At 30.6% G+C, this 27739-nt stretch overlaps 2 protein-coding genes, 1 non-coding gene and 1 pseudogene across 3 annotated transcripts; 3 read left to right on the top strand and 1 right to left on the bottom strand.

Moving 5' to 3' along the window:
- The first annotated feature begins 15618 nt into the window (after positions 1 to 15618).
- Positions 15619 to 15690, top strand: TRNAE-UUC (transfer RNA glutamic acid (anticodon UUC)). The gene has a single exon. It is a non-coding gene; the product is annotated as a tRNA-Glu (tRNA).
- A 457-nt stretch (positions 15691 to 16147) lies between these two features.
- On the bottom strand, positions 16148 to 18976 carry LOC107642899 (gamma carbonic anhydrase 1, mitochondrial). Its single transcript, XM_016346403.3, has 5 exons — positions 18590 to 18976; positions 18318 to 18461; positions 17149 to 17274; positions 16892 to 17043; positions 16148 to 16713 (listed from the first exon to the last, which is right to left on the bottom strand). Exons 1-5 carry the CDS (start codon positions 18702 to 18704, stop codon positions 16465 to 16467), a joined length of 786 nt encoding a protein of 261 aa, XP_016201889.1. The 5' UTR covers positions 18705 to 18976; the 3' UTR covers positions 16148 to 16464.
- A 5037-nt stretch (positions 18977 to 24013) lies between these two features.
- On the top strand, positions 24014 to 25563 carry LOC148563389 (uncharacterized; annotated as a pseudogene).
- Positions 25564 to 25904: 341 nt separating this feature from the next.
- On the top strand, positions 25905 to 27531 carry LOC148563388 (uncharacterized). Its single transcript, XM_088486782.1, has 3 exons — positions 25905 to 26641; positions 26885 to 27167; positions 27481 to 27531. Exons 1-3 carry the CDS (start codon positions 25905 to 25907, stop codon positions 27529 to 27531), a joined length of 1071 nt encoding a protein of 356 aa, XP_088342908.1.
- Positions 27532 to 27739: the final 208 nt, after the last annotated feature.

The raw sequence follows: 27739 nt of genomic DNA, 5'->3' as shown, positions 1-27739 counted from the left end.
AACTAATTAATTATTGAGTTATTGAAATATAAAATAAACAGTAAATTTAATATACAAATAAAATTAAAAAGTATATATATATATATAGTCACTCAATAATAATAATAAAAATAATAATAATTAAAATTATTAGAGATTATTTTATAAAAATTTTAAAATTAAAGTTATTTGATATTTTTATATTTAATATAATTTAGTTTGTGTAATAACTAAAAATTAAGTTTAATTAAAGTTATTTTTTTATTTTCAGTTGAATCTCAATTTGATTTTTAAATTATTAATTAATTTAAAAAGTTAACTAAATTTTTACTTTATAATTAGACTAACTTAGTATACACATTTATGTGGTAAGTACGTATTATTTTCTTTGATTTATAATGTGTGCAAAAATTATGTTAACAAAAAAAGTGTGTTAAATTTGTATTCTCCATTAGTACATTATGTCAAAAAATAGATGGGACTATTATATCTTACAGAAAAAAAATGTTGGATATTAATTTGTGTATTAATTTTTTTAAAAATTAAAATATTTGCTTTTAAAATCTTTAGAGACTGATTTGAGTAATTATTCTATCGAAAAATAGACTGAGGACTGATTTGTCTACTGGAATAAAATTTTGGGGATATTTTTGTATATTTATTTTCTTTGGAACTAAAATATCCGTTTTTAAAATCTTTTGGCACTAATTTGGGTAATTATTCTAAAATTTATTAACATAGTTTTGTAAAATTAAAAAAATTTTGAGGTGCATTATATATATATGTTTAATATTGAAGACAATTAACTTTATAAAATATCTAATCAACGCTATCAAATTTCTCTGTTTCACAAATTGATTTTACTAAAGTTTCGGAAACGTATTCTTTCTCCCTGTACATAAATTTTGTATGAAAGGATAAATCTATTACCATTTTTCAACTAATGATAAATAAAGTATGTTTTCAAATTATGAAAATTATATTATCTCATAATTTACATGATCAAATAATTGTGTGACCCAAATTTGCAAGTAACCAAATTATTTTGTGACCCAAACAGAATTTGGTGATATTTTCTCAACGAGTATAACGTGTAGCAGCTGGTAGGGCAGGCGGGAATTAGTGGATATTTGCAACGTTAATTAATAAAACGAGAGAGAGAAAGAGATGTCGAGTTGCAAACGTAATTTTATTTGATGCGTGAATTGGAATTTGGAACACCGAAAATGGAATCAAGAAGGGTGGTATGCTTTATGCTAAAAACAAAAACAACGGAGACCCTGCTGACCCATGAGTCCATGACCATTGCATTCAGACAAAGGTTACAACTTACACGCACTCCAAGTACTACCTTCGAATTTAGGACTACTTGGATTTGTTCCTTTGGACGCATCTGCATGCTAAGCTGTCTGGCTTCAATATTATTCCCACCCGATCATAATTTGTTCTTCTTCATCTACTCAAAATAAATAAATATGAAAATATTGAGATATTCACTTTTACCCAAATATATATTGTTAAGTCATTTTAAAACATCTTAAAACTTTTGTAATCATTCAATTAAAAAAATTCATTTTTCATATTCATAATATCTGTTAACGATATCATTAGTTAAAAAAAATTAAAGTTTTTACTTTAAAAAATAGTTTTTATAAATTTTAATAAATTAAGTCATTTTTTGCTTATATATGTTTATTTAAGATATATTTTTCTTACATTATTTTTGTAGTTCTTTTTGTTAAGTAAATTCTATTACAGTAAGTCAACAAAAAAAACTATTACAGTATTGTAGATAGTTAAAACAAGTTTGTTAACACATCTAGACTAGTTTGTTATTCCGTTTGTTATCAGTTCTCTATTTCCAGAAGCTACTGTAGTATTTATATGTACAACTTCATCAATTTTTTTTAAGGTACAAGACAAATAACACAGCAAAATATAAAGATGAAAAATTAGAAATTTGTATAAAATTAAAATATGACTTTCTTTGAGAATTATAACTTTTCTCTATTACAAAGAGACTACAATAACACTCTCTTTTGACAAAAGAAAAACACACTTCTCTCTACATATATAGGAGAAAACTACTCAAAGAAATATTATGTTATTCTATCTAGATGACTTGATTGAAATGAATTAAAGAAAAACTCAATTTACAGTTGAGTCTCTTCAATATGAATCATCCGTCAATTAGAGGTATATAATTCTTTTCTTTTTCAACCATTAAAATTCTGAATTTGGATCCTCTAAATTTTGAACTTTTATTTTAGAGGATAAAGTGTGATCTTTCACCTTTGAATGGTTTCTCTCTCATATTTTCTCTTAGTCCCACCTATAAAATAAATGGTAAGAGATTACATTTTACCCTTTAAAATGAAATTCAAAATTTAGAGAATCCAAATCCTAAAATTTTAAGGTTATAAACTAGGATTGTTTATTACCTTTCATTTTATTTAATTATTATTTATTTATTTATTTTCTAAAATTAGCTTTACTAATTTTCACAATCTCCCACTTAAAGCTAATTTTGATAAATTTTTAAAATTCATGTTGCTCATGTATTCGATAGGCCATATGAGAATCTATACCATTCAAAATTTTCAGTGTTGATTGGTTTTGTCATGGCATCTGCTAGATTATCTTTAGTGTGAATGTTCTGCATATGAACACTTCCTTCATCTACTACTTCCCGATCAAAGTGATATTGTACTCTAATGTGTTTTGTTCTTGAATGAAATGCAGGATTCCTTGCAATGTGCAAAGAACTCTGACTGTCACAATATACAAGAATCTTCTATTGTTTGTGCCCGAGTTCCTCCATCAACTTTAGGATCCAAATAGCTTTCTTGCATGCTTGTGTAGCTGCTATATATTGAGCTTCTGTAGTAGATAAAGCTACAACAGTTTGTAATTTAGATAGCCAGCTCATAGCTCCTCCTGCAAGTGTAAACACATAGCCTGTAGTAGATTTTCGTTTATCAAGATCACCTGCAAAGTCTGAATCGACATATCCATTAATAATGAATTCCGATCCTCCAAAACATAATGCAACATCTGAGGTCCCTTTGATGTATCTCAAGATCCTCTTAACAACATTTCAATGCTCTTTACTCGGATCTGCCATAAATCGACTTACCACCGCAACTGCTTGAGCAATATCTGGCCTTATACAGATCATGGCATACATAAGGCTTCCCACCACTGATGCATATGGTACTCGAGACATTTTCATCCTCTTTGCTTCACTACTAGAGCACATACTTGAGGATAATTTAAAATTCATATGAAGTGGGGTTGAAATTGACTTACATTCTTGCATATTGAAGCGTTGCATGATCTTCTTCAAATAATTCTTTTACGATAGCCAAATCGTTCTATCCTTTTGTCTCGGTGGATTTGCATCCCTAAAATCTTATTTGCTAGTCCCAACTCTTTCATATCAAACTCTCTAGCCAACTGTGCCTTCAATTCTTGGATTCATTCTTTGTTGGGACCTCCACCAACATGTCATCCACATACAACAGCAGAATGATGAAATCATTATCACCAGACCTCTTGTAATAGGTACAATGATTTGAACTAAGTCTGTTATATCCAAGGCTAATAATGAAAGAATCAGATCTCTTGTACCAACACCTTGGCGCCTGCTTTAGACTGTACAGAGATTTAGTTAACCTGCAAACCAAGTTTTTTTTTCCTTGTTCTTCAAAATCTTCTGGTTGGAGCATATATATATCTTCTTCAAGTTCTCCAAGCAGTCTTTACATCTAATTGCTCTAGATGTAAATCAAATACAGCACACATAGCCAAAACTACTCTAATAGTAATTAGTCCCACCACTGGAGAAAATATTTCATTGAAATCAATACCTTCTTTCTGAGCATATCCCTTGACAACCAATCTTGCACGATATCGTTCCACCTTATCATTACTATATCGTTTGATCTTATAAACTCATTTGTTACCAATGACTTTTCGACCTGCTGGAAGTTCAACAAGTTTCCAGGTATGGTTCCTATGTAATGCCTCAATTTTTTTCTTGCATTTCTGTCATCCACATAGAAGTGTCTGGATTGCGCATAGCCTCCATAAAAGTTGTTGGCTCTCCATCTTCTGTCAGAAGACAATATACATCATGGTTTGTCAAAACATAATTTGAGTGCCATGATGGTGTTCTTCTTTGTCGAGTGGATCGACGAACTTCTATGTCGTTGGCCCCTGCTTCTTGTTCTTCGTGTTGTGGTTCTGCTTCAGAAAGATCACCTTCTCTGCATTTTTCATCTATTTGAACAGTGGTTATTTTTTCAATAGTGCTGTCATTTTCTTGTTCTTTTTGCAATTCATCTTCTACAAATATCACATCTCTACTGACAACTACCTTGCAGGCAGTGGGATCCCACAGGCGATACCCTTTAATTCCGTCAGCATAACCCAATAATATACATTTTCTATACTTTGGGTCCAGTTTTGTTCTTTCCTGAAAATTGTACATCACGTATACAGGACAACCAAATATATGTAAAGAAGAATAATTAACTGGTTTACCTTGCCACATCTTCATTGGTGTCTTCAACCCAATTGCAGTTGATGGTGACCGATTTATCACATAACAGGCGGTTTTAATAGCTTCTGCCTAAAAAAACTTGGCTAAACCTGCAGTTTGCAACATAGCTCGTGCTCTTTCTAGGAGAGTCCTATTCATTCGCTTTGCTACACTATTTTGCTGAGGCGTATATGCAACTGTGAATTGCCGCTGAATACTTGCTTGTTTGCAAAATGAAAGAAAATCACCATCGACATATTCTCCTCCATTATCTGCCCTTAAACACTTGATCTTCTTTTCGGATTCAATTTCTAACTTTGCTTTGAACTCTTTAAGCATCGCAAATACGTCTGACTTCTTCTTGATCAGGTACACCCATAGCCTCCTAGAGTAATCATCAATAAATGATACAAGATATTTTGCTCCTCCTAGGGACATCTCGGGTGATTTCCACACATCAGAATGAATCAACTCCAATATATGTTTGCTCCGAACAGTTGATCTACCGAATTTCAATCTATGTTGCTTGCTTGTAATGCAGTGCTTACAAAATGGTAAGTTTATCGATTTGAGCCCGGAAATGAGATTTCGTTATACAAGAATCTTCAAGCCTCGTTCTGACATGTGGCCTAGTTTACAATGCCATATCATCGTCATTTTTTCTTGGCTTGCTGAAGCAACTGATGTCTCTGCCTCTTACAAAGTATCTCCCACAAGCATGTATAGATTTGCTGCAATCTTTTCTGCTTTTATTACCACAAGAGCTCCTTTAACAACTTTCAAGATCCCACATTCAATATGGGTCTTGCAACCAAGTTCATCCAATTGCCCAATTGACAACAAATTCTTCTTCAAGCCTTTCACGTGTCTTACCCCTTGAAGTGAACGAATAAAACCATCAAACATTTTTATTTTGACAGTACCCATTCCAACAATTTCTAAGGCATGATCATTTTCCATAGACATCGATCCTTCCAAGATAGGTTCATATGTACAAAACCAATCACGATGAGGAGTCATGTGCCAGGTTGCTCCTGAATCAATAATCCAAACATCAGTGAGCTGTTTGCTGCCTTTAAAACCAATTGTTGCTTCCCCATACAGGATTTTTCTATCATCAGAGGTGCTCGCAACACATCCTTGAGAACTTGATCCTTCTAAAACCTTCTCTATACTCTTTTTATTCCAACAATCTTTCTTGAAGTGTCCTCTCTTACCACAATTGTAGCATTTGACCTGCTTTTTACTTTGTGACTTTGGTCTACTTTGACTCCCACTAGAACCACGCTCATTGATCTTCCTCTTGTCATCAATAAAGCCTCTGCTTATTTTGAGTTCTCTAATCTATCTTCCTTATTCTTGCGCCTAGATTCTTCTTCAAGAACCGCAGCAGCCATATCATCAAAAGAAAGATAATCAATCAAAACATTATTAGTTAAGTTAATGATACGCTAATCATATGAATCTGGTAGACTTTGAAGTAAGAGCTCTACACGTTCGTTTTCTGCTATGGTATATTCCAACGATGAGAGTTGGAAAAATAACATATTTAGATTGTTGATGTGATCCGTTGCTGATGTGGACTCACTCATTCGAAGAGTATAAAGTATTCTTTTCAAGAATATCTTGTTGTGAAGTGACTTAACTTCATATAATTTGGTGAGAGCATCCCAAATTTTTTTTGCTGTCTTTTTCTCTGCTACACTTGATAAAACTGAGTCAACTAGTGCCAAGTGTAAGTTTACAACAACATTGTTGTCCATCTCCTTCTATTTTTCATCTGTAATTTCAGTGGGTCTACATTCAATTACTGTCACACAATTGTCTTTTCTTATAATGGCTTTTATCTTCAATTTTCATACGGAAAAATTACTCCCACTAAATTTTAGAATTTCATACTTTGCTACCTTTTTTTTGGACGGTAATTCGTAGCGGAAAAAAAATTAATCAGCAACCTTTGGCTTTGATACCACTGTTAGGTACAAGAAAAATGACACAGCAAAATATAGAGATGAAAAATTAGAAATTTGTATAAAATGTGGAAACAATTGAATAACTTTCTTTGAGAATTACAACTTTTCTCTATCACAAGGAGACTACAATAATACTCTCTCTACATATATAGGAGAAAACTACTCAAAAAAATATTATGTTATTCTATCTGAATGACTTAATTAAAATAAATTAAAAAAAAAAACTCAATTTATAGATGAGTCTTTTTAATATAAACCATATATTAATTAAAAGTATATAATTTTTCTCTTTTTCAACCATTAAAATTCTAAAATTATAAACTAAGATTATTTATTATCTTTTATTTTATTTAATTATTATTTATTTATTTATTTTTTAAAATTAACTTTATTAATTTCACATCTATCAAGTAATGAAAGTATTTTTGCATGTTATTGTGATAAATTAGTATTTTTTTTATAAAAGTATAGATAAAACTATTAATTAGGCATCAAATTAAAGATCTTGTTATGATAAAAGAGTGTTTTGTAATAAAAAAATGAAAATTATTATTTTTATAATAAAAAAACATCATATATAATATACACTCTCTTAAAATAAATTACAATCATCACACTTTATCAAATAAATTCCCATAATTAATAGGTCGGTCTAGCAAAATTGACATCTCGATATTGGGTTTTTTAAATATTTACTCAATAGTTTAAATCTAGATGTATATAAACTTATAAGTTATAAAGAGAGTATTCTGGTTGATATTTTTTTTTTTTCAAAGTCTCTTATTTTTATGTGCATGATTTAATCATTATTGCAGGTAGTAAACCACTAAAAAAATGTCGAAAATCTTTGAAATTATCGGGAAAAAAATTCAAGGTATAAACGTAGGCCGTATGATTTATCGGCGAATTTTGAGTTTCTAATACTAATTACTATAAAAAATTTTGACGATAAATATTTGTAGAACAATCAATTTAGAGTGATGCATGTTATTATCAGATTTTTTTTAACAGTAATATTAGCACACTTTTTAATTTTTTCTCGTCTTAATTACAGTCAGAAATTTCAATAATAATATTATTTAATAAAATAATTAAAAAATAAATGTCATCGAATTTATCTTATACAAAATTCGATGGTAATATTTTTTTAATCAAAAGATAATTTATATTTAATTTTAATTATCATAATTATAACATGATTAAAACTAAATAAATATTAACAATAACTAAATGTTTCATTAAAATAAAAAATTACATTATAACAAAATAATATCGTCAATGAAATGACGACTAGTGATATATAACTATACAAAATAAAACACTAAATTCTATAAATATTCGTAATCATCGTTGTCATCTTCTTTTTTATGGTCTTTTTGCTAGTTTTGATGCGGCAGTGCTGTCTGAGTTGGTGAAATTAAAGTACAAATGAGGAGCTGCCGCCTCCTACACCACTACCCCTTGCGCGCATTTGCTTATAGTAGATGTTCATCTATCGCCACATGCGTTGTATGTGCTCTAACTCCTGTTTGAGCTCTTGCCTCATGAATTTCGTCTTTTCATTCCTATTCTTCTTGAGTGTGTGGATTTACTTAAAAACCTCCAGCATCAAAATAAGATGCTGTAGAAATTTTGTTTGCACATATTGGATAAGCATACTACAAAATTTGACAATTAATTAAAAAAACAAAGATAAAACAAGATAAGCATATGAAAAGAAGTTATACCATTTTGGTCTTTATCTTCATAATCATGGTCGAACCTCTTATGTATCTCGACACCCTAGCCGACGTCCTGTTGGCCCTATTTGTGATTTGACGACGTCTGAAGCCTTCATCCGTCTCCCAGTATACATAAATGGCTTTTTTAATGTCAGTCAAAGCCACTGTGTCAAGCGATCCTTCCTCATCTATATATACGTCCTTTAATATCTGTTGAAGACACTTTGCCATGCGATAATAGAAGATCTTCTTAATTATCTGGTCGTGAGCCTCATCCCATGTGAATTTCTTCTGCACAATAAAATAATAGATGATTAAAAATTAGAAAAAAGTAAATAAAATCATAATTGAAAGTAATTAACGTTGAATAATTAACTTACTATATACCCACATATTAAAAACATCTTTCTCTGTCCTCGGCAGGGACCTTCTTGTAATTGCGCCAAGCAGTGACGGACCCAAACAATTTTAGGAGTGGAGGTAAAAATATATACATTAAAATAAAATTTGTTAAACGTTATTAATTATATGCAGATATAAAAATTAAAAAAGTTAGTGAACACTTTTATTCTTAAAATATTATTCATTATATATAATTTATAAAAAAATATTTTTTATTCCTAAAACTTAAACTTAAAATATTTTAATTAAATTATAAAAATTTGTTATCCTAACTAATTTTTTATACATATTTAATAATAAAAAACTGAATCAATTAGCACATTAGCGGTTAATGATACACTAATATTTATAATTTGAAACTAGAATTATATATAAATACTAAAAAAATTAAATTTGTATATAAAAAGTATGTTTATATAAAATAATAAAAATATAATTTATATTTTTTTCTTTATTTCTTTTTAAAATAATTAAATTTGTTATATATATTTTTTAATTTAATTTTGATATAATATTATAAAAGATTTTATGCATCTATTTAATTATGTATTGTAATTTAAATATTTTTCATTACTATTTTTAAAAATAAAAAATATATTCTAAATTAGTAAGTTAAACAATTTATTTTAAAATTTTATATGCAACATAGGTACATATAATAGAATAAAAGATATAAAACAAATAATAAGGATGAATAAATTGAGAATAAAATAAAATATATAAAGTCATGAAGAAAATAAAATATTAAATTAATACATAAACTATAATTGTTTGAATTAAAATTTACAATTGAAAATTTCAGAAAGAGAAACAATGAAATTGGAAGAAAAATAGAGTCATAGAGAGCTATATAAAAAAAATGAAGAATTTAAAATTTATCTTTTGATGAAGCGAAGATGACTACTAGACAAGAAATAGAAAAAGAAAGTTGAAAATATAAAAATAAGAAAAAAATTTAAAACTTTGGCCAATTTAATTTAATTTATTTATAGTAGAGTCATTTAAAATTTGAAATAAGGGCACATTATATATAACTATTTTTTTAAAAAATAAAAAATAAAAACATAGTGAGGGGCAAGTGCCCCCTCATGCTTGTTGCTGGGTCTGTGCCTGGCGCCAAGGGTGATTGTAGGCAATTTGATAATATTTGTACACTCATGATACAAATGTTATTATCCTGTGTAAATATACGATGAAATAATTTACACTTATTAAAAAAATATACATTAAATGAGAACTAAATATAAATAGAATATACAAATTAAAGAAGTTTAATGTTTAGACAATTATGCCATCAGACCAAATCATTATTTTAGTGATTTGCAGTGCTGCGCGATTTGAATGGGATCCATGAGAAGAAGCTGACACTGCTACGGGATCGGTCACAGGTGGCGTGGATGTAGGATTCTGCTGATGAGGTGGAAGCGGTAGAGGAGTCCACTCTGACTCAGTTCGAGGTGGAGCAACGACTATAAGACTGATAATTTAGATTCAGGACCATAATGAAAGGATAGTCCCCCTAGAGCTTGTGCCTACGAAATCAAAGACATAACCCATATAGAGGATGACTAGGTAGTCCGGGGTGGGGAATGACCACCAACTCCCAACACTACCTTTACTTGTCACGTTTATCTGAAACAAATAATTAAAATAGTTAAATACCATAATCCAAATTCAATATATAATATTAAAACAAACAATCAACACATCCTTGTCAAATTTTTTAAAAAAATTGACAAACTTTCAGCTATTATTAGCGACTTCCACCAAATTTAATTTTTAACTTTTACAAACTAAACATGTCTTTAAATAATTTTAACAAAAATTTTAGTAGAATTTTTTTCTTAATTCAAAGACCTCCACCAACAAAATTTCTCAGTTTTCACCGTTCAACAATCGCAACCATATATTAAAATAAAGAAACATTCGAGCAAACATAAAATCCTAGTCGTTTTAGTGTGTATCCCCTTATTACTCCACAATTTTTCAACAAATAAAGGTTTCGAGAAGACACTAGGCAACCTTCTCCCACTTCTGTCCTAAAATTCTATCTTAGGAAAGTAAATTTGGCAAAAAACTAAAAACAATTTAATATATCTAAAAGAAAAAAACAACCTCGATACTGCATGAACAATCCATATATATAAGCAGCACGATAACGCTATACAATATTTAAACAAAAAAAAATTATAAAGTAGAAATAAAGTTGGCAAAGGTTAACAATTAATAAATAAAATTAATAAAATTTGTAAAAAAATTATAAAAATTAAATGAAGTGAATTATCCTAAACTAATCCAATAAACTCTAAACTAATCCAATAAATTTTAAACTATAAATTTACATAATTAGCTACTCAACCTAAACCCAAGATCTTAATTAATCCTAAATTAACTTACTTTATCTAATTTTAACTATAAATTATTCTAACTCAAACCCTAAACTAAAGCCAATATTATGTAATAAAAAAAGTTTAATAAAAATTTTAATAAAACCCTATTGATAAAACAATTATAAAAAGAACTACTTTATCTAAATAATTACTTTAATTTAAAACTTACCTAACTTAACTTTATTCAATTCCTAATTAGACTAAATTAATCTAACAAAAATATAACCCTAATCACACATTTCATAAAAAAATAATAATAAATTTAACAAAAGTTTTAACTAACCTAACCTAAATTAATAAAAAAAATTCTTCAAAAAATCTAATTTATCTAACTAATTACCTTAATTAACAACTTAACTAACCAAATCTTATTTAATTTCTAATTAGACTAAATTAATCTAACAAACAATATATTAAAACTCTAATAACACATTTTATTAAAAAAATGTAATAAGTCATAATAAAATCCTAAATTAATAAAAAAATTATGTAAATAAAAACATTCACCGAAAAATTACTTCTAACAGTGGCGGTGGCGCAATGGTGGTAATGCTGTGATGAATAGTGGCAACATTGTTTTCTCTGGTGGTGGTAGTGGACATTAGGGTTTAAGATTTTCTCTTTTTATTAAAAAAACATCGATGGAAAAACTACTTACTTTTGGCGCGGTGGTCTTTAGTAGTGACGATGGCGGTACAGTGGTGACCTTCAATGGCGACGGGACAACGTCATAGGTGAATGGAGACGTGGCAGAGTTGTGCTCTACGACTCCCACAGTAGTGACGGAAACGTTCTACATAGCAGCGATGATAGAGGAGCAGTTGCGGCAGTAGGCTTGTAGGGGCTACCTTCAATGGATGAGAGGAAAAGAGAAGAAAGAAAAAGAGAAGAGAGAGAGAGGCTATGCAGAAGTGACGGAGAAGGAGCGAACATTTTAAATTTACTCCAAATTTACTGTCGGATTTATTGGTGACAAAATCCGATGTTAACAAACTGACGATTATCAAAACGACACGTTTCATTCATTGATGTTATTCTTGGATTTTTCGGTCACAAAATCTGACAGTAAACTTGGCGCCAATAAAATCCAAATTCGCACAAAAAATTACTGTTGAATTTGGGATGAGATACCAAATTTGACGATAATTTTTTGGCTAGATAAATTATTATGACAATTTTTTGGAAATTTTGACGGTAAAATTGATGGAAACATTCCACCCAAAATTCAACAATAATTCTAACAGTTTTTAACGAATTTTTTGTAATGAACGTTTGGATAATACAAAAATAAATAAATAATTAAAAATTAGATTGATAGCGCCCAGTTTTTTTTTTTTTTTTTGTTTTAATAAAATCGGATTTCATACCTCTTTTTTGTTATATCTTCAACCTATCAATTAGCAGTAATAATTAGCAAATTAAACCAGTAAAATATATATGGTGTAGGCAATCACTTCATAACTTAATCAACAGTTTGGCTATTACATCCGGTGGAAAGCCAATACCTAGCTTTTGCTCCATTCATACAGTTGTAGAAGAGCATTATTATTTGAGTTTAGGTAGCCAAAGAATCATAGTCAGTTAGTCACTTCATCATAAAATAAAGTTGCATTGGTAAAGCATAACGATCGAACAAACATATTCATATTCGATTTGATCATATTGTTTTCGCCAAATCTGTCACTTGAAAGCTATTCGTAATAATAAAAGATAGATGAATGAGTTAATTAACCACACTAAATTTAATTCATTATTAATTATTTAAGTTGAAATACGATATGAATAACATTATTATTCATTCCACAATATAGATCTAATGATACGCCATGATCACAAGACAAAAATTATGTTCATTGCTTCATTTTAAAAAATAAATTATTGCAGTTTTATATTAATTACTGTAATACATTGAAAATGGAAACCCAATAGATAATTGAGTAATGCTACACATCCAAGTCTTTTTATGAATCAAATCCAACCAAGTTAAATAATAAGATTTAGATAATATTAGTCATAATTGATTTTTGTTATATTAGACTAATTTAGTTAGATTTGATTAACAAAAATATTTGGATGTATAATATTATTCTAGTTTAATTAAGGTAATTAATATCCAAAATATGTTGTCTGTTTTGGTAAGGTTTTTGTTAAGATCGTGAGGCATCCAGTACAAATAAAAGTTATACAAGATATTAAGAATCAGACTTATTTTTCAATTATTTAGACTTGGTCTAAATAATTTATTTAATATAATTTTCTAAAGCTTGTTTATTTATTTATTAAAGGTTTGTATGTCGTTGTAGGACTTTGATGGTTGCGCTGGCCTATTCTCACCCAAGGAAACACAAGGACGTGAGCAGTTGCAATCATTAAACACCAATAATATATTGAAACGTAAAATTGAAACCAAACCTTTTGTAATTAATTAAAGAAAAGCCTATCACTGATTAAGCACGAGAAAATGAAAAGAGGGCTCATGAGTATGATAAGACAAGGAACACGCGCATTGAAATGATAGAGGTTACATGTTAGAGGGTGGTGGTGTTGCTGCTTGCAACATCCAAACGCTTAATTGCTTCATAAAAGAACTCGAGATTCATGCCTAACCTCTAGAGACATGAAATATTTTATGAAAAAAGTATAAATCTAAATTAAATGTCGTTTATATCTTATTTAGTAATAGACAAAACAGATGAATAGACAGGATACTTAACACTTTATAACATGCATATAACAAATTAGCAATTATAACATGCTTATGAAAGTGACGGGAGATGTTGTAGCATCAACATCATTTACCTTGAAAGCCTCGTTCTTACTTCTTACTCGAATTGGTGACTAAAACTGTTGCAGGCTGATAAGGGGAACCAGAACTAGTAGCTACAGGATGTTGAGACTCTGTAAATTACATTTTTACTGAGGAAAGATCAAATCAAATGTAAAATAATTTATTAGATATTACAATTAGCTAAAAGTATAGTGTCTATTAACTAATTAAAATTATTGACTCTTAAGTTTTTTTCTTTTTATACATTATTAATCCTCCATTCATAAAAAAAAAAGAAAAAAAATGAATTAAATGTGAAAAAGTTAAAATCAATTTTGATTTGTTAATGTGTTGGAAATGAATGTGCACAAGTTAAACAAATATCAAGTTACATAAATATCAAGTTGAAGAACATAGTAGAATTATCATGAACTACAAATGTTTAGTTACAAGTGTCATATTATAATATAGTTAAAAATATTGACTAATCTTTATATTATGACCATTAGGAGAACTTATTTGCAAGTTGTTTAGTTGGATATCCTTTTACTTCCATAAGAATAGGATAAATAGATAGTTTGGCCTTAAGTTTATGTATACCATTTTATTAAGGGTTATGAGTCATAATTAGTGAATATTAAAAAAAAATTATTGGATTTTTTTCGTATATTGTGTCTCTATATTTATTTTATGTGTCAAGTTATTAGTTACATTTTTTGTTAGAGAATATTGGTTTCGTTTTTTTGATATTTTTTCTTTGTTTTTTGGAGCTTAATTTTTTGTTAGTGAATATTTTGAGTGTAATTAGAACTTAATTTTAGATGAAAAATCACAAATTACTATTTTATATCTCCATAGAGATTTAGTTAAAAATTTAGAATGGAGTGATTATCCAAATTCTATAACTTCTTTATATCATATTTCTTTAGTAAAACATTTAATATATATTTTTTTTTTTTGTGTCAATTGTAAATTTTGAGCCTCGGTTCACGCTCCATTTTCTAGCATTGAATACAATAATGCTTGTTATATTAGTTGTATGTATGTATAATTGTATATAACTAAATATATTCACATGAAATACAGGATGACAATTCCAATTTTGTGTTATTTGTGTATATATATAGAAGGTATTGAGAGAAACACATAACACCCAAAAGAAACCAAACCAACAGTGATGGGAATCTGAATGCAATTTATGAAGCCAAGATTATTGCCTTTTATTTGATTGAAGGATCATCTTTTGGTTTGTCCCCATATAGCCTACAATCAGCCGTATGTTAAGCTACTATTGTACTCTTTTTTCCTTCTTCTCCTCCTTTAAAAAATAATTATTTATTTTTTCTTTTTTGCTTTTTGTTTTCATAAGAGGATGTCATACCGTTTGCAAAAGAAAAAGGGAGGATTCAAATGGTTTTACTTCATCACTTTTTAAGTGATGACCAATTACATTACAATGAGGAATGAAGCTTTTTGCTCTATGACCAAAGCATGGGTGATTATGTCATTTCAACCTGCTAGTACCGCTGAGAAGATTTAAAAATCAAGTAATCAAAGAACATAGACCTTATACAAGCCTCATAGCCACAGCCAATGGGACCCTTTATGTCCGCCACTTTATAATTTCACTTATGCAGTCACGGATCATTAGAATCTCCTGATTCTCCTCCGCTAATGATCCTTGCAATAAACATCATTACATCAATCAGTTTGTTTGTTTCATAATGGAAAAAATTAATAAATACGTTAGCAAATCATGAATTGTTCAATGTGGTGAACATAAACCCAACGTTAACATCAACTATATGTAATAATAATATATATTCTTATAATGTCAATAACTTCCGTCGTCGTCCAGCGGTTAGGATATCTGGCTTTCACCCAGGAGACCCGGGTTCGATTCCCGGCAACGGAATTTTTTCAAATCGTGCATTATTTTCCTGTTTTATTGGGTACATATGGAAGGGAAAGTGGGAAACAACGGGTATTATGTGAAAAGGTATTGAAATAACGATAAATGCTATCGATAGACTCATAGAAGCCATTATGTGAAGAGAACAGCTTGTTTATAATATTTATAATAATAAACTAATAATTAACTTGATTCACTATGTGCCGTTTCCTGTAGTACGATCCAGTACCAAGCCTTAAAAAGCAGTTCGTTTTCTTTACGCATCACCCAAGTAAAAAGGAATATTGCGTATCTGAGAAATCTCAAAGACAATCATTTTAGATGCACGCACTATCCGAGAAAGCAAACGGCTTATTTCCTGAGTGATATATACAAAAGAAGACATTATTATACGATAATATATAACATGACAGGTGATGAAGAGAACAGAAATTATTATCGATGAAAATACAGATTCAACTGGCTTATCTGAACTGATATCCTTTATTATTCTAGAATACATGTCCAACTACAACGTTATAGAATTGTAGATATATGTCTCTGGATGACTGAAACATTACCAAATAGTTCCACTCTTTTTCTCACCAAGAAACAGAAAGTAAAGCTCGAATTGGCCACACAGTATAGCTATACGCCAAGATGCAGCATGTTCTTTTTTGAATATTTGAGATATCAGTACGAGCCCACAAACTTATTGGAAACAAATGCGGCCATTCTCCATAAAATCGCAGATAAAATATTCTCACTTAGATTAAAAAAGAAAAAGAAAAGAAAACTCTAAGAAGCCTTTGATGATTTGTCTAGCAAAACATCATCCGAAAGGTTAGGCACTGAATCATGTTCTCCATCACCACGAGCAAACTTCTTTCGAACTACTTTCTCAAATTCAGTTGCATCAAGTTCTTTCTCATTCTCAGCTGCATGAGCCTGAGCCAAATTGGAATAATTTAAGGCAGATTGTGAGAAGAAGGCCATTTCGTCTTCAGTGAGCTTCCTCAGAAACCTTGCTGGATTACCTCCCCAAACCTGCATTTGAAAGCAGTCATTCGGCTTAAAATCATAGTCAAAGGCATCGGTGAAATGAACTGAAAAACTCTTAATCATTCATTTTAGGCCTAATTGAATCACCTACTTAAGCAACTTCCATTTATCTAATTGCAAGAGAGCTATTCCCTTTGGAGGAAAACAAAAGGCTCATACAAACCTCTCCATAGGGAATCCTTGTGTTCTGCCTGACAAGAGCTCCAGCAGCAACCATGGCGTGCTTCTCAATATATACACCATCAAGCAAGGTTGCGCCCATGCCAATAAATGCCTCATCCTCAACAGTGCATCCTTGTAACACAGCACTATGTCCTAATGTTCAACATATAACCATGGTATACAAATCTTAGATAAAGATCACATTAGACCCATTCTTTTAATTAAGGCATGCAAAACATGATCACGGCTTCCACTCACCGACAGTGACATTATCTCCAATGATAGTTGGCAAAACCTTTCCACTCAAATTAGACTTGGCAACATGAACAAGAGTATTGTCTTGTATATTAGTTCCAGATCCAATACTAATGTTGTTAACATCACCTTCACACAAAGAATATGAATTAGTTAAAAGTAAAAAACAACAGGCTATGCACAAATAAACAGAAGAGGAGCGATTGGGAAATATTAATACTCAACCACGTTATAAATGTAATATAAGCCATGTGTGCAGTTGTGTAGGAATAAGATAGCTAAAACAGTTTTCGACAATACCATCTGAATGCAAAGAGTTGAAGCAGTGAAAAGAGTAGGAAACTAAGAAACAAATGTGAGGTCATTCTTGATCAACATTAAGAAAGGAGTAGACTAAAGTAGATAGGCAGCAATCGATCAATCAATCTGGATCACACCAAGAAGCAGATATATCTGATTTACCATCTTTTGAACGAAAAAGACGCATTTTAGAAAGCCTTACTTTGTTACTCGGGACTTAACATTCTAGTTAAAGCAAACACTTTAATATCTAATCAGCCATACCCACTAGATTGATATTCTAGACAGAGCGATTTCATGTGTGGGGAGCCTGTGAGCATTATGACCAATGGTAGGCTTGGAAGGAAAGATAAGATTTGGAGTGGTGGAAAATAGGGAGCAAAGTAGAAATGGAGGTGGGATTATAATCGGTTCTGTATTCAGTTCTTCGCTCATTAGTGCTTGTAAAAGATATGCAATTGGAATGAAAAATCATTAACCCAAAGTTTAGAGTCCTGCAACTGAACGAGTCTCAGCACACTTAAAATTGTATGGTACTATGAATAAGTGAGTAGACTACTTTTAAAGCTCCCCTTCCTAATCTCAGATCAACAAAGGAAAGCCTAAGTCAAGCTTGGCACTCTCAACCGATTCTCTATAAATTTATAAGATGGTAAAAGGATAATTAGCATACTAAGCAGGTTTACGAAGTTATGGCATGTCCAATGCAGCAGTTGAGTGCAGAAAAATAAAACTGAACTGTTTGGTCTTACTCTTATCCCATAGACTAAGCTATTGCAGCATATATTCAATAAAACAGCATATGATATGTATGTATATAAACAATAAAAATGGTGGAGGTGGAGGTGGAGGTGGAGGCGAGTGTAGATTACCTCTAAGAACACATCCATACCAAATGGAAGAACCATGGCCAACGTGAACATCGCCGGTGATGGAGGCGCTAGGTGCCACGAAAGCATCCCGGTGGACCACAGGAACCTTATCGAAGACATTCATCAGAGGTCGATGCCTTGACACTGAACACAGACATCAAATCAAAGCAATTAAATACAGAATCTATTATACATTATACATTGTTTTCTAATTGTAACCCTAATTGAATCGAAAATGGAGAAAGAAGAAAAGTGAAATGGTAGGTACGTACGTTGTTCCTGGAAGAAGTAATTGCCCTGGAGGCGGGAGCCAAGGCGATCAAGGGCTTGGCCAGTCTCGCGGATCCAGAATCCAACGGTGTAAAAAGCTCTGCCCAGTGTTCCCATCTTCTCTCTCTCTCTCTATAACGGCGCGGTGCACAGTGAGCAGTGGTAGTGGTTAGTGTAATTTGGTGGTTCTTAGTAGTGAGTGGCCACCGCAACTCGATCTTCTTTCGTTCCCTTCTCTTTCTCTCCTGTGCCCTGTTGTGTGAGTTAGGGAATCTCGCCCCGCCTAGTTTCCTTTATTTTCACCTTGGCCCTTGCAAGCTACACGTATTTGCTTACCTTCCTCCTCATTTTAAGTTTTTGCAGTTTAGACCCTACTGTCTTAATTTGCGCATTTGAAAAAGTCTAGAGAATCAACTAGGCCAATTCCAACCAACTACAATATCTATCTACTTAATATATTAAAATTGGGTTTTTCCCCAGCTAATAAGGGTGACGTATCAATCTCTCGTGAGTCCGTTTTTCCTCCAAAACGAATAAAATTTTTCATCTATTCTAAATTATTTTATAAAAAACACCTTTATTATAATTATATTATTATATTATAATTAATATTTAATGAATAATATATAATTATACTAATTTAAGAACATATCTTCATTATAATTATATCAAATCAATATTTAATGCACTATTAAACTACTTATCAATTATAATGCGTAATTACTGTACATAATAAAAAATTGCCTTAATAATAAGTAATTTACATATTTATTTTTGTTTTACTAAGGTCTATAAATAGTATTTTTTTGTGGTACATGAATCTAAATTTGAGAGTCAGCTCATAATTTTATATTTAGTATTTTTTTACTACTTCATAGAATTAAAATGTATTCTTCGTTTTTTATTGAAGTTGATCCTTTTAAGGTATAATTTATAATTTTTTATAATATTTTTCATATACTCATTCTATTATATTATTCTTTTAATAATTTATTAATTGTTGTTACTCTAAGTTATTCTTATCGTCTAATGTTCCAGTTCGATTGTCATTTACCACAATCGTTTACAATGCATCACATCTATGAAATACCTTATCGAGTTGTCTTCACTGATTCAGGTTCTAACTACATGGATGTAAGTGTTCAAAGAAGGGGCAATAATCTCTACTTTACCGAAGGATGGTTGGATCTACTCACCTATTATGACCAACCTAATGGAATGTGGTTAAAGTTAGCTTTCTTGGGAGGAGCTCGATTTTTGATTGAGGAATTGCATCCACGAAATTTTATAGGGCAAGTTCAAGTTCCATCCCCTCCATGCTTTTTACGTTTGCCCGAAAATCTTCAAAGTGGAGCACATAATGAGATTGAATTCTCTCAGTTTAAGTTCAGTTTTGCTAAATTCGTGACAAACTCGGATATGCAATTTCAACGATTGGTAATATATTTAAATTTTCTTATTTTAAGTTGTTCATTATTAAAATAATTTTATAACATATTGTGATTTTTTTCAGAAATTACCGCCTTTCTTTTGCATGCATGCAATGCCATTGAGAGGAATAAGGATTAGTTTGGTTTCTCTGTGTGGCAATTCTATACCTTGCCGCATTGCATGAATAGCGGATGATGAAGCTTATTTAACAAGAGGATGGTTTGAATTTGTACGAATTCTAAATGTTGATATTTACGATGTTATTTCAGTTAGTTATCATTACGAGAATGACTCTATATTATACGTGACTAAGAACTAGAATAGATTCAATATTGTTTAAGTAATTTGGTTTTAATATTAATATTTGATTAAATTATAATTAGAAAATTTTAAATTATTACCTCAATTTATATATTATGAGTATTTTTCGTGGATGTACTATTTTTAAATAATTTAATAATTAATAAAATAAAGTGGTGCCAGATATATTATTTAAGTTTATTTTTATCCTTTATTTCTTTATTTGTATTTTCATTATATTTGACAAAAAATCTCTACCTAAACATATAGTTTTCGTTGACCTAAACACAATTTAGTTACCAATAAAAACCGATTTTATCTATAAAAAATAATGAAACATGTATCTTTTGATATTATATTAATATAGTAAGTAGACATTATGATATAATAATATCTTTAATTGTATTATAATTAGTTCATAAATAATGTATGATTATGTTATTTTAGAAAACTTTTTTTATTATAATTATATCAAATTAATATTTAATTATGATAAAACATGTTAATTATAATTATATCATAAAATTATAATAATTACGATAGTTATGTTATATATTTTAATCATTTATGTAAGTAAATAAACTAGAAAACAATCAAATCAAATCATGACAGTAAATAAATAATATAGAATAATATTATATATTTAATTGTATTATAATTAGCTCATAAATAATGTATAATTATATTTTAGGAAAATATTTTTATTATAATTATATCAAATTAATATTTAATATATTATTTAAATTTATTTTTTATATAACAATAATATTATATATATTTATATATCACTTTTTTAAACTCCTTCTTAAAAATATTGACATATAATTAATATAGATAACATATATACTTAATAAATATCTTTATTAAATTAATTATAATATTTAATACAAGATAATCTCATAAGTATAACCTAATTATAGCAAGACTTTTCATAAAAATAATTAACTACTAATTTGAATATAATTGATATGTTAAATTGATACAACCGATAAGATTGAGAATATGTAGTAATTATAGCAATTATTATATCAATTATAATAATAATTCACGGGACTTCATATACAATAATTTTTGAATTATAATTGTCACATAATTATACTTGAATATTATTTAATTTTAGATATTTTATAGGTAATATTCATTATCACATGAATTATCATCATTACTCAATAATAATAATAATAATAATAATAATAATAATAATAATAATAATAATAATAATTTATATAATTAATATAATTGATATAGTTCTAATTCTCATTCGTATGTAATAATTTTATTAGTATGTATTCATAGTTTTAATCAATATAATAATAATAATAATATTATTATTATTATTATTATATGGACATAAAATTAATTAATTAACAAATTAAATTTAGCTTATGAATTTTTATTTTCTACTCAAATTTTTAATCATTAGTGATTTTATTTTTTATATTTACAGTAAATTTTGACTATAAAAAAATTAGTTTTGATTGTTTTTTATTTTATTTATTTACAGTCATAATTAAATTTGATATAATTATAGTAATATAAAGCTGCTTCATATATAGCAATAATATTATAAAAAATATTATTGCACGATTGTAGAATAAAAAATAATCATATATATAAAACAAAATAATTATAACAAAAAAATTAATACATGTGATTTAAATGTTTTTAATAGCTAGTAACATGAAGTTTAATAAAATATAATTCATATATTTTATATATATATATATATATATATATATATATATATATATATATATATATATATAATTATTTAACAAAATTAATATATACGTATATATAAATAAAAAAATTATTATAATTTCTGAAAATTATACATGAATTTTTTTTTTCAAATAAATTTATTTTAATTATATTACAATTAACTCATGAATAATGCATGATTATATTAATTTAAGAAAATATCTTCATTATAATTATATTAAATTAATATTTAATGCGTTATTAAACTACTTATAAATCATCGATATTTTTAATCATTCTAATTATATCAATTGATATAGTTCTAATTCTCATTCAAGTGCAATAATTTTATTAAGAGATAATTGATGCACACATTAGTAGTGACTATTTAATTTGATATCAATTAGTGGATAATAATAATAATAATAATAATAATAATAATAATAATAATAATAATAATAATAATAATAATAATAATAATAATAATAATAAAGTCTACACGGTACATGCATTATATTTTAAAAAGGTAAAATATATTTTAAAAAATTAGAGTATTAATAATTATTTTTTGTACTACTAAAGGCTACATATAGTGTTTTTCTTTTTTTTTTTAAGAATAAAAAAGATTGTGATTCATAATATTTTTGTAAAGTTATATAGTATGGACACAAGATTAATTAGATAACAAATTGAATTTTAATTAATATGTTTTATTTTCTGCTCATATTTTTTCATTAATTATTTTACTTTTTATATTTACAGTAATATTGAATGTAAAAAAGAAAAAAGTAATATTGAATGTTATTTATTTTATTTATTTAGATTCATAATTAAATTTGATATAATTATAGCAAGTATCTAGGATTAATAATAATATGATAGTATAATTTTAAGTTGTATAACATAATAAAAAAATTTAGCAATTTATGTATGCTTCCTGTATAGCAATAATATTATATATATTTATATATATCCTCTTTTAGCTCTTTCATAAAAATATTGGCATATAATTAATGTCGATAACATATATATTGAGTAACTATCTCCATTGAAAATATTTGTTAACTATTACCGTGTATAATTAGTGTGTATATATATATAAGGATTAATAGTGAATTGTTACAATTATTTATCATCTAGAAAATTCGTACTTCAGACATAAAAGTTCTTCTGTTTATTATTTTTCATACCTAAAGGATACTAACTACGATTCTATCAACAGAATTACCTATGATAGATTATGTAATGAAAAAGTTTGAAAAATAAAGGTAAGAATTATAAGGTTATGAAAAGTCTCATCCAAATTTGACAAGAACAACATGACTTACATAAAAATGGTTCTTATGGATGATAAGGTAAGTTGATTATTTTCTATGATTCTTTCAAGTGATGCTAGGTCCATTTTATAAATATTTTTTGTTTATATTTTAAGTTTATTTGATAAATAAACCCTTGCACGAATTAAAGACAATGCGATTTTATAGATTTATAAGTGCGTGCTAATAGCCTTTATATTTAATTTGTTTTAGAGTGTGATAATAGTCAATATGTTTGTTGGTAGATTTAACTATTACTATATTATTTATGATCACATTCAGTATATATGTCTGATTTATTAAAGAAAGTAGATTATTAAAATCGATTAATAACTATTTTAGAGTTAATCCAATTAATACTAAATTTAAAAAAAAAAACAAACAATGCATAACATATTAATTTTTTATTAATCAAATTATTATAATTTAAATTAATTTTAAAAAATAATTTAAAATTATAATTTCAATCTTATCACGTGCATGGCACGGGTAATTACACTTGTAAATCATAATAAAAGACACAATAATACTAAAAAATTGTCTCACAATCTTACTCAAATCTAATTAATTCTATTTTCAATTTAGAAAATAACAACCGTATCATTATATCATCCTTCCTTTACCAAGAAAAAAAAAAACCCTAGCAGAGAAAGAGTACGTACTCCGTACTCAGAGAGAATGAGAGAAGGAGAGAGCGGGAGAGAGCGTTTGAGGGTGAAACACGGTGAAGAAGATGGCCATGCAATCGAAAGAGATAAGGGGGAGAGTGTGGGAGGGTTTGCATCAGGTGTGAAGGAGGGATCAAGTAAGGGCGACCTTAGTTCCAGGGTGACTTCCAAAATTTCGTTCCGTGACAAGGTTATTGGTTCTACGGTAGCCACAGGGATAAATCGGGCTGAAGCTCTAGATGAGGATTCCATGGCAGTGGTCACTGGAAAACAGGAGATCCTATGCCTCCAAGAGTTTGCTTCTCCGAAGAGGCTAGGAACATCCTTTCTGAACCATACAAGGAAGCAATTGTGATTAAGGTTCTTGGAAAAAACCTTAGTTACACGGCCATGTTTCACAAATTGAAAGGGGTATGGAGGATCACCGGTGGATATGAAATCTTGGATGTGGGTTTTGGGTACTTCCTCGTTAAATTTGATCGCATGGACGATCGAGAGAAGGTTTTACTAGGGGGGCCATGGATGATCTTCGGTCACTATATTGCGGTCAAGCCATGGACACCGGATTTTAAACCTTGTGAGGACACTTTCGGGGAGACTATGGTTTGGATTCGAATCTCTGGTTTGAGCATATGGTACTATCAGGATAAAGCCATGATGAGAATCGCTTCTGCTGTGGGAAGACCAGTCAAGGTGGATCTGGCTACTAAGTTGGCGGAAAGGGGAAAATTTGCTCGGGCTTGCGTGCAAATTAATCTTGGTTTGCCGGTGGTCCGGAGTGTGATTGTCGATGAGTTTGAATATAAGGTGGAGTATGAATGCTTACACCTTATTTGTGACAAGTGCAATTGTTTCGGGCATCCAGCAACTGACTGCAGAATGACCCCAATAGATTCGGAAAGGGTGGATCGAAAGGAAACATCAGTGACCGAGACGGCGGCCCGGTTGGTGCAGCCACAGGAAGCTTCAAAAGAGAAAATTTTTGAATTTGGATGCAATCCCAAAGAGTCAGTGATAGTTGCAGAAATTGGGGAGGAATTAGATGATACGTTGCATAGGAAGGAAGTGGGATCCCAACATTTGGAAAATGAGGCTGGCTGGATCAAAGTCAGCGGTAAAATGAGAGGAAAATTGAGTCAATCAAACAAAGCCCAACAAACATCTAAAGATAAAATGCCGGTGCGCTCAAATCAGAAATTGGACCAGAACCGTGACTTTGGGCTACGTATGAGAGGAGCCGAATCAGGGGTGAAGACCGGGTCGGTTAGCGGATCTAAGGCACGCATGGCATCTTCCAAACAGCAAGGGGTGAAGGGCAAATCTGTCTCCGTTGCGGTGCCGACTTTCACTGCCATTATCAAAAACGGACACAAGAGGTTGCGCCCTTCTTCTTTGCAGAATTCGCCGTCGACTCCGGACTGCCTTGGCGACACCAGCAAGCAGCAAATCGGCAAATTGGAAGGGTTGTCAGTGGAGGGACACAGACAAACCGGGCAACAACCGGACAAGGACAAGCAAGACTCAGGGGGATATGATGGTGGATCTTCATCATCTCGTTAGGGACTTCAGCTGAGGTTGGTCCTTTTTACAATGCAAATTATTTTATGGATTATTTAGATTTAAGCTTTCTATTTTGGAATATTAGAGGTGCCTCTAATAAATTGGCCCGGGTTCATAGTAAGGAGTTAGCGAATAAATTTCATCCTACTTTTTTCATTCTGTTTGAAACCCATATTGCTTTCGAGAGGATGAAATCTTTTTGGAATAATCTAGGTTACCAGGGTGTTGGTATTGTTGAGGCTAATGGTCATAGTGGGGGTATCTAGGTTCTATGTTCTAATTCAAATATTTCTGTGAGAGTATTGGATGTAGTTGATCAATGTATCAGTTTTGAAATCACTATGGGCAATACATCTAGTTACTGCAGTGCGGTGTATGCTAATCCGCATATACATCGGCGTAAAGAACTGTGGGGTGACTTGACAAGGATTGCTAATATGATCCACGGACCTTGGATTGTGTTAGGGGACTTTAATGATGTTTTGTTGCAGAGTGAAGTTAGAGGGGGGCAATTTAGACTTGCCAGAGCAGAACAATTTGCGAAAACATTGGAGGATTGTGGGCTGTTTGATATGGGGGCTATTGGGAGAAGATTCACTTGGTACAGGAAGGTGAAAGGTGGGGTGCAGGTGGCCAAGAAGCTTGATAGAGCAGTCATCAACCAGGACTGGCGACTAATGTTTCCGGAGGCTTATACTGAGGTGCTGGCGCGCCTTCACTCTGATCATTGCCCATTATTCACTAGGTGCAAGATGGCAAAGAGGGCTACCAAGGGCCATCGTCCGTTCAGATTCCAGGCTGCGTGGATGACTCATCCTCTTTTTAGGAATGTTGTTGATACAGCTTGGAATAGAGGAGCTCCGGATGTAGTTAAATGTTTGTTGGAGGTTCAAAAAGATGCAACTAGCTTCAATAAAAAGGTTTTTGGCAATATTTTTGTTAAGAAAAGGGAGTTGGAGAGGCTTTTGAATGACGTTCAGATTACTCTGGAAAGTCGGGAGGATCAACAGCTTAGGATCAAAGAGCAAGTTTTGCATCAGGAACTGAATGCTGTCCTTCTTCAAGAAGAGTTGTTGTGGTATCAAAAATCTAGAGAACAATGGGTGAGATGTGGAGACAGAAATACAAAATTTTTTCATCTGCAGACAGTTATCAGGAGAAAGAGGAACAAAATTCATGGGTTATTTTTGGAGGATGGGTCTTGGACCACGGAGACTACGACTCTAGAAATGGCGGCAAATTCTTTCTTTCAAAAGCTCTTTTCTACAAGGGAGGATATTGACCTGGACGCCATGGGGCCTTTTCCTTACCCGTCTCTTAGTACTGAGGCTTGTCAAAAGTTAGTGGAACCGGTGACATCTGAAGAGGTTAAAAGAGCTGTGATGACCATGAGTTCATTTAAAGCCCCAGGGCCAGATGGATTTCAAGCAATTTTCTACAAAGAGTTCTGGGACTCTCTTAGCAACGATGTGTGTAGACTGGTCAAGCGAGCCTTTGAGGGTGAGCCATTGAATGCGGCTATTTTCGATACTCTCATTGTTCTAATTCCTAAAGTGGAAGTTCCCTCTTCCTTACGGGAGTTTCGGCCTATTAGCTTATGTAATGTAATTTATAAAATTGTCACAAAGGTTCTAGTTAACAGGTTCAGACCTTTCCTGTCGGAGATCATTGGTCCTTTGCAAGGAGGGTTCATTCCAGGAAGAGGAACCACAGAGAATATTATCATTGCTCAAGAGATTATGCACTTCATGAGGAACATCAAGTCTCGAAAAGGGACCATGGCATTCAAGATTGATTTGGAAAAAGCTTATGACAGGGTAGACTGGCGTTTTCTGGAAGCTACTTTGGTCCGGTTTGGGTTTCCAAAGGCTACCATTAATCTTATATTGAATTGTGTGACTTCCTCTTCGTTGGCAGTTTTGTGGAATGGGAACAGGCTCCAAAATTTCAATCCGAAGAGAGGGTTGAGGCAAGGAGATCCTATGTCTCCTTATCTATTTGTACTCTGTATGGAAATGCTTGCCTGCTTTATCTCTCATAGAGTTTCCCAAGGTTTGTGGAACCCAGTTGCGGTTTCTAGGAATGGACCACGACTCTCTCATTTGATGTTTGCAGATGATCTTTTGCTTTTCTGTAAGGCATCAAAAGCTCAAGTAATAGAGGTCATGCATTGTTT

This window comes from Arachis ipaensis, chromosome B5 (assembly GCF_059453495.1).
Source record: "Arachis ipaensis isolate K30076 ecotype BB chromosome B5, ASM5945349v1, whole genome shotgun sequence".
NCBI lineage: Eukaryota > Viridiplantae > Streptophyta > Magnoliopsida > Fabales > Fabaceae > Arachis > Arachis ipaensis.
This window is presented reverse-complemented; position numbering and strand designations above follow the sequence as displayed.

What these genes read in the sequence shown, in the direction of transcription:
- LOC107642899 (XM_016346403.3), bottom strand. Translation starts at nt 18,704, where the DNA reads ATGGGAACACTGGGCAGAGCTTTTTACACCGTTGGATTCTGGATCCGC. An exon ending in GTATGGATGTGTTCTTAGAG is followed by an intron (nt 17,275 to 18,317) that starts GTAATCTACACT and finishes CTTTGTGTGAAG; the next exon opens with GTGATGTTAACAACATTAGT. An exon ending in CAAGGATTCCCTATGGAGAG is followed by an intron (nt 16,714 to 16,891) that starts GTTTGTATGAGC and finishes TTTCAAATGCAG; the next exon opens with GTTTGGGGAGGTAATCCAGC.
- LOC148563388 (XM_088486782.1), top strand. Translation starts at nt 25,905, where the DNA reads ATGGGCAATACATCTAGTTACTGCAGTGCGGTGTATGCTAATCCGCAT. An exon ending in CTTCAAGAAGAGTTGTTGTG is followed by an intron (nt 26,642 to 26,884) that starts GTATCAAAAATC and finishes CCCGTCTCTTAG; the next exon opens with TACTGAGGCTTGTCAAAAGT. An exon ending in GGCCTATTAGCTTATGTAAT is followed by an intron (nt 27,168 to 27,480) that starts GTAATTTATAAA and finishes CTTCGTTGGCAG; the next exon opens with TTTTGTGGAATGGGAACAGG.